At 28.0% G+C, this 14,173-nt stretch overlaps 1 protein-coding gene across 1 annotated transcript in view; it reads left to right on the forward strand.

Annotated features, from left to right (window-relative positions):
• LOC111678283 (serine/threonine-protein kinase WNK1-like) overlaps window positions 1-14,173 on the forward strand; it is a gene marked incomplete at its 3' end in the record, with an annotated part of 219,934 nt that overhangs the window by 63,757 nt on the left and 142,004 nt on the right. The window contains exon 5 of the mRNA XM_046950156.1: window positions 11,911-12,396. Within this exon, the coding sequence (XP_046806112.1) occupies window positions 11,911-12,396 (486 nt within the window). The remainder of the gene's footprint in view (window positions 1-11,910; window positions 12,397-14,173) is intronic.

Raw genomic sequence — 14,173 nt, forward strand, 5'->3', positions numbered from 1 at the left:
AAATGTGATTCAGTTTTCATAATAAAGCATTTAAGTTGTATTACACCTTGTCTCAGATATACGAAAGCCATTTTCTGTTTAATGTAACTGTGGATATTTAAGTAAAATTTTGATGGGGGCTTTTTAGAGGGGCTACGGTTAAATGAGGCCCTATAATTATAAAGTTCATTAGGGTCATCAAGACTAGTATAGAACTTGGTTTTGCAGCTTTTTGTCGAGATACGAGTATATTATACATAATTATGGATTTAATTATAAAGTTCATCAGGGTCATCAAGACTAGTATAGAACTTGGTTTTTCAGCTTTTTGTCGAGATACGAGTATATTAAACATGATTATGAACTTAAAAGCCCTATTTGGCGGGTTCAGTTCTATGGGGCCTAGGTGAAATAATGGACCGATGTATACAATTTTCAATACGCTTCGTTTACAGTACCATAAAAGATCATTTTCAATTTTATTGAATCATCTCCAAAATTACGACCTGTAGTTTGATTACAAGTCTTACAAGCTCTATTCGGGGGTTCAGTTGAATGGGGACTAGGTGAAATAATGGTCCGATGTTAATCATTTTCATAGGCTTCGTCTACGGTAAACTAGAAGATCATGTGCCAAATTTCATTGAATTATCTCTAAAATTGCGACCTGTAGTTTGATTACAATGTTTACCAGCCTTATTCGGGGGTACAGTTGTATGGGGTCTAGGTGAAATAATGGACCGATCTTAACCAATAGGGTTTGTCTCTGGGACAATAGATAGAGTTCGTCTCTGGGACAATAGATCATGCACCAAATTTCATTCAATTATCTTAAAAATTGCGGCCTGTAGTTTGATTACAAGGTTTACATGGACGGACGGACATAGCTAAATCGACTCAGAAAATGATTCTATGCCGATTGGTTACAAACATCAGGCCAAACCCAATATACACTAAAGTGGTGTAGGGTATAATCATAATTTACAAAGAATTCTTCTAGATTTTGTTTGAAAAAATTAATTAACAAAAAATTCATACAATTAAGGAACGTATTTTTTAATATTAATAACTTGTCAATGAAAACAGTTCATAATATTTATGCTGAAACTTTTGTGTACAAGACAATTCTGCGAAGAATCTTTCTTATAGATTTTTGACTACAAATACTTTTTGAATTTGTATGGCTCATTCGAATGTGCTTTTTAACACTTATTATATAAAGTTTTTTATAGTAGTGCGACAGTTAAAAAGGGATTTGCCACAATACAGTATAAAGTATCAAAGTTATGGAAAATAATTAGCCAGCATTCAAGATAAAAATTTTAACAAGTTTTTTTATACAAACAGAAATTATACTGTGATGTATTGCGGACATCGCACAGTGGGGCAGAATATAAATTTTTTTGAAATAAATCTGGCATTTCTAAACGGCTGATCTGATCGGGATAAAATTTGGCGTGAGCGTAGCCAAGGAGTATTCGAGTATAAGTTTTGAAGATGAACCCTGCAGATGCTATAGGGTACCTACGACATGAAAAATTTTTAAACTCGTGCCATTTTTTTTTGTTTTTCACCCAAATACAAAGATTTTTATATTTTCTGAAAGCGCTCTTGAAAGATCTTGAAAAAACATGCTACTTATCTCTTATAATATATATTATAAGAGATAAGTAGCATATTAAATTTGTCATTTCAAATAAGAAAATGCAAAAAAATTTTAAAGGTCAAAGGGCATCCCGCAATTCCCAAAAATAGGAATGAAAATCCCAAAAATGGGATTTTTTACTTCTTTGCCCATAGGGTCCACATTTCTTTCAGGGCTGGGAAAATACTTTTGGAGTAAATAGAAAACATATTGAGGTTTCCAAAACTGCTTTCAGTTTTCTGATCCCAGGTTTGGGATTTTAGAACATGTCGCCCAAAGTTGAAGTTTTGATAAAAAATAGGTCATATTCGGAAGGACGCAGTGGCAACATTTTCAAAAAATAGGACAAGTTTTTTACGCCAAAGCGTTCTGCGTAAAGATACCTTTTAGAAAACTATAAAATTGTTATGTGTTCTTTAAGAAAATTTTATTTTATTAATAAAAGAGTTAATACACATTTTTTGAATTTTTAAATTAAAAAACGTATATTTTTGGATTTGTAAATTATATTGATCTGAAATTTTTTGTATATTATTGGAATTTTTGTTGTGTAACTAACAAGAAAAAATTGAGTCCATTTGGTCCAAAATTACGCCCGGAATTCAAAAAAGGCGGACCAAGGTATGGTAAATTTTGTATCACTAAATTTTTAAATGCCTATAACTCGGATATTATAAGAGATAAATAGTATGTCCAAGCATGTTTTTTCAAGATCTCGTGAAAAACAAAAAAATGGCACGAGTTTAAATATTTTAAATGTCGTAGGTATCCTACTTTGAGCCGCCACAGCGCCGTCCCTGGGGCATCTGCAGGATTCATCTTCAAAACTTAAACTCGAATACTCCTTGGCTACGCTCACGCCAAATCGGATCAGCCGTTTAGAAATGCCAGATTTATTTCCAAAAAATTTCGATTCTGCCGCACTGTGCATCGGAGCATATAAGGTCCCTTTCAGAAAATTACTCGAATGATCAAAATTCGTTATAAACAAGTTGTATGACAACAAAAATCTATCTTCAAAATTTGATTTTAACACTCATAACTGGCTTAATAATAGCAGTATTATGACGAAATTCAACACAAACAGAAAGTGATTTACCAAATTATGTGACGATCGGCTCATAATTGGTCCTATCCCCCATTTTACATCAACATTAGAAAATGACTCTATCGCTCTTAAGTGACTTAATAATAGCAGTAAGCGACGAAATTCGACATAAACAAATTTTATAAAACAAAATCTCTCGACCAAATTTAAAGAGGATCAGAACATAATAACCAGCCCCCTTATATAAGCTCTACTTCAGAAAATTACTCTGACGCTCATAACTAATCTTATATAATCATTATTGGCCATTTTTGAAAGCTCAAAACAGGCTTATTAATTCATCAATATTTTAGTTACTGAAAACATTTATATGTTTATGACAATTATAAATTTGAGAATGATTCTCTGAAAAATAATTATTTTTACAACAAATAAATAATGATAATTATGTAAACATATTATATTCTTTAGAATCATTTAAACTATCAAATAATCATTAAATGGTAGAATTTTACACTTTTATGCATATAATGTGTAAGATATAAGTAAAATACGTTTACTATTAAAAATATTTTGGTGTCGCCATTTTTATATCAGTTGTATGGTTTATCCGTACTAAGTAGATCGGATTAAATAAATTGTTAATCAAATGCAGTGTTAAAATAATTGTGAAAAATAAATACTATCTAAAAATATAATAGGGTACTTAAAAAATTAATAATTAAAAAAAATTATATTGTGTTTATATTGGCTTGAAAGTGTGGATATATATATCTTTTATGGGAATATCAGTGCTTGGAAGTTTTGTATTTGTTTAAAAGAAAATTAACATCATCAAATAATTACATTTTACGCCGAGCACATAAGATTAACCATATTATGTTTAATATGTAACCATAATATGGTTACGTGAAGACATGTGACTACTTGTAACCATAATATGGTTACTTGAAACAATAATATGATTACTTGAAGCCATTATATGATTACATGAAACCATAATGAGGTTGCTTGAAACTACAATATGATGCTACAACATCACATTATCACTATATTATGATGAAATATTCGGACTATATTTAATCATAATATGATAGGTTATTATACTAATAATGATCATAATATGTTTTAAATTTAACCATAATTCTAACCATAATATGTTGCTCTTACATTATGGTTACCACAACTATATTTTTTCTCTGCGTGTGAGTAAAAAGTGTCAACGTTATTTTCGGAATTGATCCCTGTTTTGGAGTAAAGAACAATTATGGATATATTTTCTGTATATAAAGTGATATTTGATTTGTATATATGCATTTAAGTGTTTTTTCTAAAGTTTGTTTACGGAAGCTATGACCAAATGTGGACTGATCGAAATTTTTTTGTACATAGATGTTATATTTTTAACTTAATTAGGTAATGATTTATGTGCTTTTAATTGATTTTCGGGATGGGTTATATGACCAATTGTGGGCCGAACGGAAAAAAAATGCAGATAAATTTGCTAATATAAATGTAATATTTTTGCCAAATTTTGTAGAAATATCTTAATTAGTTAATGTGTGTGTTATGCGAGTGTTTTCTCAAGAATAAAATTTGTTCAATATTTGCTATTTAATTTGAACTATTTGGAAAATTTTATTGTTTTTTTGCTCAAAAAAAGATAAGACCATTTCCAACAGCAACACTAATGTGTTGTTATTGACAGATTTGCCAGAAAAATTTTGACTCCTGTTCCCAATCTTAAGTCACATTTACGTCCCCTTTAAAAATCACTTTTCACTAATGATTATCTTTTCATTTATGATTAAAAAGTAATAAATTTATAACATTTATAATTTAATGAAGTAATATAAACCAAATTGTTGAGAAAGCAACATCTTATGAGGTTTGTTATATGGTTAAACACGGCAATAAAATTAATCAAATTTGTATCATAATGAGCAATATCTCGATATGCGGATTTGTGTTAAGCATGTCCAAATTAGTAAAAACATTTATTTAGAAACAGAAAATTATCCAAAATAATAGAGTTTGAAGCAATTTTTGATAATTTTTTAAAAATTGCTATAAAATTGCCAAACATTTTTTCTTTTGAAATTTATGTCACTGGTGCGGGATAGTTTTCTGGATATTTGGCCATCAAAATCTTATTTTCATGAAAATGACAGATAGAGACTATTGAATATAGTCCCTTCGATATATATAATATAAAGATAATATAAGGGTGTGAAGTTAAATTCGTCGGCCAAATACGTCCCACAACACATTTGACAAATACGTTCCACATACTTTAAAATTCGTTTTCAAATTAAATTAATTGATTTTTTAATAAAACAAACTCCAAATAAAATATTTTTGTGAAAGAAAGTAAAAATATATTAAAATATATTCCGAAAATAAATATGTAAAATAAAAATTAATTAAAAAATTGTATACTCATAAAAAATGGTGGTTAAATATAAAATTTTCAAATGAAAAAATTGACACTTTGAGAAGACATGAATTGGGGTACCGGTGGAAGTAGCCCAGGACTAGTTCTTTCTAAAAATATATAGTTTATATGCAATTCCAGCTCTGGATAATTTTTACGAATTTTTTAAAAAACATAAAATTTTGTCAAAAAAATAGAAATTTTCAAGTAGCTCCAACGGGTATTTAGAGAAGACATGAATCGGGGTAGCGGAAAAGTGGAAGTAGCCCAGGACTAGTTCTTTCCAAAAACATATAGTTTATATGCAATTCCAGCTCTGGATAATTTTTACGAATTTTTAAAAAATATTAAATTTTGCCAAAAATTTAGAAATTTTCAAGTGGCTCCAACGGGTATTTAGAGAAGACATGAATCGGGGTAGCGGAAAAGTGGAAGTAGCACATGTCTTCTCTAAATACCCGTTGGAGCCACTTGAAAATTTCTGATTTTTTGGTAAAATTTTATGTTTTTTCAAAAATTCGTAAAAATTATCCAGAGCTGGAATTGCTATAAACTATATGTTTTTGGAAAGAACTAGTCCTGGTCTACTTCCACTTTTCCGCTACCCCGATTCATGTCTTCTCTAAATACCCGTTGGAGCCACTTGAAAATTTCTGTTTTTTTGGCAAAATTTTATGTTTTTCAAAAATTCGTAAAAATTATCCAGAGCTGGAATTGCATATAAACTATATGTTTTTGGAAAGAACTAGTCCTGGGCTACTTCCACTTTTCCGCTACCCCGATTCATGTCTTCTCTAAATACCCGTTGGAGCCACTTGAAAATTTCTAAATTTTTGGCAAAATTTTGTGTTTTTAAAAAAATCGTAAAAATTATCCAGAGCTGGAATTGGAAAGAACTAGTCCTGGGCTAATTCCACTATGCCGGTACCCCAATTCATGTCTTCTCAAAGTGTCAATTTTTTCATTTGAAAATTTTATATTTAACCACTATTTTTTATGAGTATACAACTTTTTTAATTAATTTTTATTTTACATATTTATTTTTGGAATATATTTTAACATATTTTTACTTTTTTTCACAAAAATATTTTATTTGGCGTTTGTTGTATTAAAAATCAATTAATTTAATTTGAAAACGAATTTTAAAGTATGTGGAACGTATTTGTCAAATGTGATGTGGGACGTATTTGGCCGACGAATTTAACTTCACACCCTTAGATAATATACTTACAATACTTAACACAATTCGCAAATTTCAATTTGCCGATTTATAAGAAATTTTGGTTCATAAACAAATTTAAGTATAATTTCATAAAAATACTAGTATTTTTAAGCATGTTAGGAACGATAGTCATTTTCTAAAGCGAACCTTATATGGAGGCCATGTCCAAATGTAAACCGATTTTGATTATTTTGAATACCAATCAATCTGCAACAATAGTTTAGGTCCTATCGTTCTTTTAAGAGACATCGTTTAAGAATAATGACCTAGAGTCGAAATAGATAATTCAAATTAAATGTTTCTTAGCTTTTTAATCACTTTATGGTTATTTTTGGCTATTTTAATGCGAAAATATTTTCGATTTAGCATTCTAAAATGACAGAAATATGTATTAGCAAAGTTGCGTTGCGAAAGTTGGAACAAAACTGGTATCAAGAATTGGGAAAAGGCCGAAAAACTGGTAAAATCGGTACTTTTCTGCTTGAAAACGAATTTTTGTATATTCTTACGCGAAATTATTTTTGATATAGTTTTCTAAGTGTTAAAGCTGTGATACACAGTTGTCAGATCTTACAATTTACAAGTTTTTGAATTTGTCTGAATTTTAAATTTATAAATATCAATATTTTTGACAAATTAAACTGCAAAGGAAATATTTGCATTTTTGCTACATTTTGATCTGTCAAAATTTTATGTAGAAGGATACGTTTGCGATCGTCTAAACAAAATATGTAATGAAACCTTACTACATTGAGTAAAATACTGATGGAAAATTTAATATTCGTATGACTCCCTTCGTCGTATTAGGTCAGGGATGTATTTTTATGTAAACTAAAAAAAGCGAAACAGCTTTTTATATCTTACTTTGTTATTGTTTTATAGCAATCGTGTAAACACAAAAAGTATAAATCATACGATTTTTATTATCTCTTTTGAAATACGGATGGAATTTTATCTTACTTTTTCATTAGACTTAAAGTGAGTAAAGTGTGATCGTATGAAGACTCCTTGAGGAAATATATTTTGCTTTTAGCTTTCTTAATTTTTAGTGAAGTACGTTTTCAAATGCTTTGAAGAGTTTAAATTATTAAATTATTAAAAATCCAAAATTTTAAGTATTAATATTTTAATTGTTTTGTTGCCAATTTTAAAAGTAATTTTTACTACTCAATCCCGAAGAATTTTGAAATGGGAGAGAAAATGTGTGGTTTAGGTAAATTTTGTGAAAGTTGTTCTGAGTTATATAGTTTGAATGTATATTAAAAATTCGACATATTTATTTCAGGAGGTAAAAGCAAGGACAATATTAATTGATCTAAAGATTTAATATTATAAATCATTTCAAATCCCGGGCAACGACGGGTACAAAAAGCTTGTAATTCATAAATATGGTCCGAAGCTTCCATTTACAATTACAAAAATTTTGTGTTTAATTAATATGAGAGGTGTTGAGTCCCCCATTCACCGTCCTTATTAGATTCTGAGAAGATCTAGCCATGTCCGTCTCTCTGCTAAAATCACTATAGGAACCACACACGTTCCTATAGTTGTTTGGTTTTAAAAATAGGCAAAATCGCTCCCTGTTTTCACATAGTCCCATATAAGTGGCTCTCCCCCAAAACTAGTTTCAACAGTCATAACTGGTTTAAAAATACCAGTATAATGGTGGAATTCTACATAAATAAGTCTTATGTGATCGGTAGTCTCTTAACCAAATTTTGTGAGAATCGGTCCACAATTGACCCTATCCACTATATATGTAAAGTAAGGTCCCCTTCAAAAAATGGCTTTAACGTTCATTAGTGGCTCAGAAATACAGTTTAACAATGAAGTTCTATATAAACCATTTTTGCATGAGTTAAAATCTCCCTACTGTTGTGAGAACCGATCCATTATTGACCCTACTCCCCATATAAGGTCCCCTTCGTAAAATTACTTTAAAGCTTATTACTGGCTTAGAAATAATACAGCGACGAAATTCCACATAAACAAGTTTTGTTCTTATCCCCCGTATAAATTCCCTTTCAAAAATGATTTTTAGCTTAAAAATACTAGTATAACATGATATTAAACATAAACAAGTTTTAAAAGAAACAAAATCTTTTTACCAAATTTTCTAAGGAACAATAATTCTAAGGTCAATAATTGACCCCACCCTATTAATTAAATTAATTTAATTAATCTAAATAGTTGCTTGTAGTGTTTATGCGTGGTTTTATCTTGTTTTTGAGACATTTCGTATTAAGTTTTGTCCGTCTGCCTTTCCCTCTATCTGTTGAAATTAATTAATTTAAAATCCCAGATATCTTCCAGATCCTAATCTTCAATCATTCATGACATGCTTTAATATTTCAACTCAGAAAAATTTGTCTATAAATCTCCGCAATAAAGTAATAATATTTCTAAAAAACAATATTGTTATCATTACATAGCAAAATACAATCAAACAACAATAGGAGTTTCAGTGTTTTACATTTATACGGACGTAAACAATTTATGAATGAATAATGTATATTTACAAAAATTTCAGAAACTAATTAAAATTAAAAAAAAAATAAATAAATAAATAAATATATAAAAAATATTGATAAATTTCAAAAAAGTTTAATTTAAAACTAACAAAATCTTTAAAAATAAAAAATACAATACTAAAAATAATTAAAACGATGCATATTCTATAAAAACTAAAAAAAATGTAAAAATCATTTAAAAATTGCACAAGGAAATTTAATTGTAAAATTTATAATTATTGTATTTTAATGAATGAATTAAGTTATTCTATCACTTTTGATAACACTCTTAATTGTTTTTACTACTCCCGCCATATTTAAAAATTAAAAAATAAATACTTATATAGATGGTTTTTATACATACGTTGTGTTTTCACAGATCTACTATTTTTACAGATCTACTATTTTATTATATTATTATAACTTAATACTAAAAAATAGTTAACAAAATTAAGTTATATTTATTTAAAATGTAATACATTTAATTTGTTTATTACAAAAAAGTGTGTCATGTGTTTGGATTATTAAATAAATTTTTTTAAAAAAAATTGTTTATAAAAGCAGAATAAATAAAAAAAAACTACTTAACGATTTTGAAGATGCTAACTACAATAGTTTTCCAGATTTACAATATGTTATCTATTAGAGATACGAAGCAAATTACTGAAAGTTCGCCAATTTCTATCTATGGATAATTTTGATAATAAAACAGTTTCCATGATACACGGAATATTGTATTTAATTCAATATGTAGTACCAGCTAACCAATGGATAATGCGCACGTTATTCTCTTAATATTAGAGTATTCAAACGATTAATCGTCCTTCGGTTAATCGATTAATTTTTGACGATTAATCGTTCGAATAAATGAAAATTGTCAAATTTCAAATAACGAATAATCCGAATCAAAACTCACTATTTAGCAGTAAAATTACTATGTATTTTCTACAAATTTAACATTTTTATAATAAATTTTCTTCTTTTCTTTATTTCTTAATCAATTTTCTATAATAAAGAAAATTTATTTGATGATTTTTGAAAAGAAATCATGGTCGCTTTTATTTTTAAAACCAATTTTTTTGCGAACATTGTTGTGTTCTTAAGTAAGTTTTCAGCAACAGTTATAGTTGAACTAGTGTTCAATGGAACGTATGAATTCTAGAACTCGTTGAAAATCTTAAAAACAGTAATGTCTTTGTATACACTGAAAAAAATCCATGCCTAATATATACGAAAAATGTCGTACATTGTACGATTCGTTCGTTATTTCGCACCACGAAAGTAATATATACGAAATTGTACGAAATATTTTAGTATAATGCAAAATATTCTTGAAAAAATTAATTTACATAAATTGAAAAAAGGAATTTTTGAATACATATGGTAAAATTTACGAAATATTAATTTATTCAATCATTTTTGTTCATTTTAAAATAAATTTTCTAATTTTAGTTCAAAATTATTCTCCACGCGAATTTTAAATTTTTTATGAAAATAATTCGTGAATAATATTATACTTTTTCTTATATTTTATAAAAATGTTGTAGTTTTATTTAATCATAATATAATTAATATCATTATGTTTAATTTCGCTAAAATTTAAGACAAAAATATTACGAAAGGTTTTCGTACTTTCGTAAAAATAGAAAAGGGTTTTATTGAATAATATTTCGTGTTGTACACGAAATTTTTGTAAATATTACAAAAATAGAAGTTACGAAATTTTTTTTCGTAAAGTTGAGCATGGATTACTTTCAGTGTAGAAAAACATTTCACATAAACAGGAATAATTTCTAGTATTTGATAAAAAACTAAACAAAGAATTGAAGTGAAAGAAGTGAAAATAATATATTTGTTTATAAACCGTAAAAAAGTTATTTAGAAACATGAAAAAATCTATGTGTACAGGAAACTGTGGACCATTAGTATTAGCTCTGTGTACTCAGTTTTTCATAATCAGCTTATGCTCCTGTAAAAGGACTTTAAAGTTTAAAAGACATCCAATTTCAAAAGATGGAATTCCAAATTTATATTAAAAAGTTGGTACTAATATTAATTTCAAATGAAGCTGAGTTCCTCTGCTTCGAAATAAATAAAATAAAAATATTAAATTATCACCATTTGAAATTATTTTTTCATCTTCTAAAGAAGGGTATATATCAGTTTGTCATTCCATAATTTTTTTAATAGAATTTGTAGCCAATTGTCTATTGCGTTTGTCTTATAAGGAATTAGTTAGCGTTTCTAACCCTAGTAGGTTTTGGAAGTTTTTTTTTTAAAGAAATTTTGATATTCCAAATAGAATGATAAAATAACTTTTTAATGGGGCATTGAGCGAGAGAATAGACTAGCAAATGTAAAATCAGTTTTAAATCCGGAAAAGTCGGGTAAGCAAATTTGTAACCATCATCGTCTACAAAAAATAATTAGTTATTCACCCAAAAAGTATCTACTAACATTTTCCTCCAATATTACTTGACTACAAAGCAATGCAAGAGTAGCAAAGCGAGAGCATCACTAGTGTGTTGACATTGGTTAGAACCCATAAAAGATACTTATTCGTTCATCAAAAGGCACTTTCTGAATTTTCTATAATTGTTAAAATAAATGTAAATGTTGTTACATATAAATAAATGAAATGTACTACATTATAAATAAATATAAGTTAATTGTTTTAACAGCATTGATATTTTCGAAAAGAGAATTCAAATGTGATAAAATAACTTAATTCATACATACATACATACAAACATACATACATACATACATACATACATACATACATACATACATACATACATACATACATACATACATTCGTACACACATACATACATACATACATACATACATACATACATACATACATACATACATACATACATACATTCATACATACATACACGTGCGTTTTGGGCATTAACATTAACTATCTTTCAGAACCAACCACAGTTTTCAACACAGTCACAGCAGTTTCCTATACAGTATACAACACAACAACAAGCAGCTCAGCAAACACAACATTTGGTTCAACTAAATCAACAAATAATTCAGAAGCAATTTTCTTCACAGGAAACTATTACACAACAACCTCAACAATTACAGCAACAACTTTCACAGCAACAAAATAACACACAACAACAAAATATGCAGCAAATGAATTTGCCTCAACTAAATACTACACAACCAACTCAACAACAATCTTCTGACCAGCAATCTAATGTTACACAACACCGTTTAATTCAAAACCAACAACAGCAGTCGACAACATCACAATCTACATCTCCACAACCAAAGTTAGTGGAACCAAACTCTCAAAACTCTAGCATAAATGCCTGCAATCCTTCTCCATCGCACTCAAATCAGCAACAACCAGAAGCAGCAAAACTAAAACCTCGTCGTTCTACTCGTAGTGGCACGGAACGTATACCAAAATTAAGTGTAACTGGAATTGACCACGGCACCGTAATTAATTGCCACATGGAAAACAAACAAAAAACTATAACATTTAAATTTGATATACGCGATGTAAATCCGGTGGATGTAGCGAGTAAACTGGTAAGAAATTTATTTAATATATGTATGTGTATTTTCTATAATTTTAAGAATACTTAGGACGTTCATTATGTGACTGTAACAAGTAATATGCTTTTGTAAGTAGTCTTGGCAGCAAACGTTTGTGCGAATTTTATACCCTTACATTCGTATCATTCCGTTCCTATTTCACTAACTTTCCTACCCTATATATAAAAAAGTGACCCAAAAATCGATTTGGATAAAATTTGCGCCAAGGTTAGTACCATTTATCCAATAGTAGGCCAGACACACATTTTCAGCTCTATAAGCCCTGCAACATTAAAGGATATAAAATAAAAGATAAAAATGTGTTTTTATCCAGTTCTATTCCTCAAAGTATTTATTTATTTTTTAACTTATGTCATAGATATGATGAAACTCGGTTTCATTCACATTATAAAATGTTTCTTCTTCATTATATTAATGAAAATAGCACTTTGAAACTTTCTTATGGAAACATTTTATTAATTTTTATTAAGATATTAAAAAAGTATCTATGTAAATGATTTACTTCGTGCGTGAAAATTCTGTTAAACGGTTTAATGGTCTGACCCAAAAAAACTGTTCTGAATGATTTGTACACTGAAAAAAATCCATGCCTAATATATACGAAAAATGTCGTACATTGTACGAATCGTTTGTTGTTTCGCACCACGAAATTCTTTCGTAATATATACGAAATTATACGAAATATTTTAGTATAATGCAAAATATTCTTGAAAAAATTAATTTACATAAATTGAAAAAAGAGAATTTTGAATAAATATGTTAAAATTTACGAAATATTAATTTATTCAAACATTTTTGTTCATTTTAAAATAAATTTTCTAATTTTAGTTCAAAATTATTCTCCACACGTATTTTCAATTTTTTTTATGAAAATAATTAGTGAATAATATTATACTTTTTCTTAAATTTTATAAAAATGTTGTAGTTTTATTTAATCATAATATAAATAATATCATTATGTTTAATTTCGCTAAAATTTAAGAAAATAATATTACGAAAGATTTTCGTACTTTCGTAAAAATAGAAAAGGGTTTTATTAAATAATATTTCGTATTATACACGAAATTTTTGTAAATATTACTAAAATAGAAGTTACGAAATTTTTTTCGTAAAGTTGAGCATGGATTATTTTCAGTGTATGAGTACAAAACATACTCGTGCCGAAATTTTATGCCGCAGCCCGGGTTTCTTCAAAAAGTATATAGAATATTTTTCTATCTATAATGACTTTTTTGAAATAGATATCAAAATTTATCTTATGACAATAAAATATGGACCAAAAAGTCCTTAAAATTTTAGTAATTGAAAATGAGCTTAAATAAGAAATTTTGAAAATTTAAAGATTTTTTTTAAAAAAATTATACTGAAATCAGTATTTTTAATCACTGGTAGGGAACTAAGGACACTTTCAAATGATTTGTTTTATTTTTTCCATGTGCAGTAGATTTAAAGAACTATTCAGTTTAAATTACGTTACACCGTACTTAGAATTGTAGTGCACTTGGTGTAAATATGCAAAAGTCTTCTTGGCATTTTATTAATTTTAAAAACACGTACCATAAACCGTATAAAATTTCAAGCAGTGTTTTTTGCTGTTTGAAAAAGTACAACCATTTGAAAAAAAAAACTCTGAGGCGATTATGAAAAATTCTGCACAAAATCATGAAAATTTTGGGCTCATTGATTTCGAATTTTTCTGCCCTAGGAAAATATGAAGAATCCTTAAGTATTGTCAGAGAAAACAAAACTA

Source organism: Lucilia cuprina, chromosome X (genome assembly GCF_022045245.1).
Source record: "Lucilia cuprina isolate Lc7/37 chromosome X, ASM2204524v1, whole genome shotgun sequence".
NCBI classification, from domain to species: domain Eukaryota; kingdom Metazoa; phylum Arthropoda; class Insecta; order Diptera; family Calliphoridae; genus Lucilia; species Lucilia cuprina.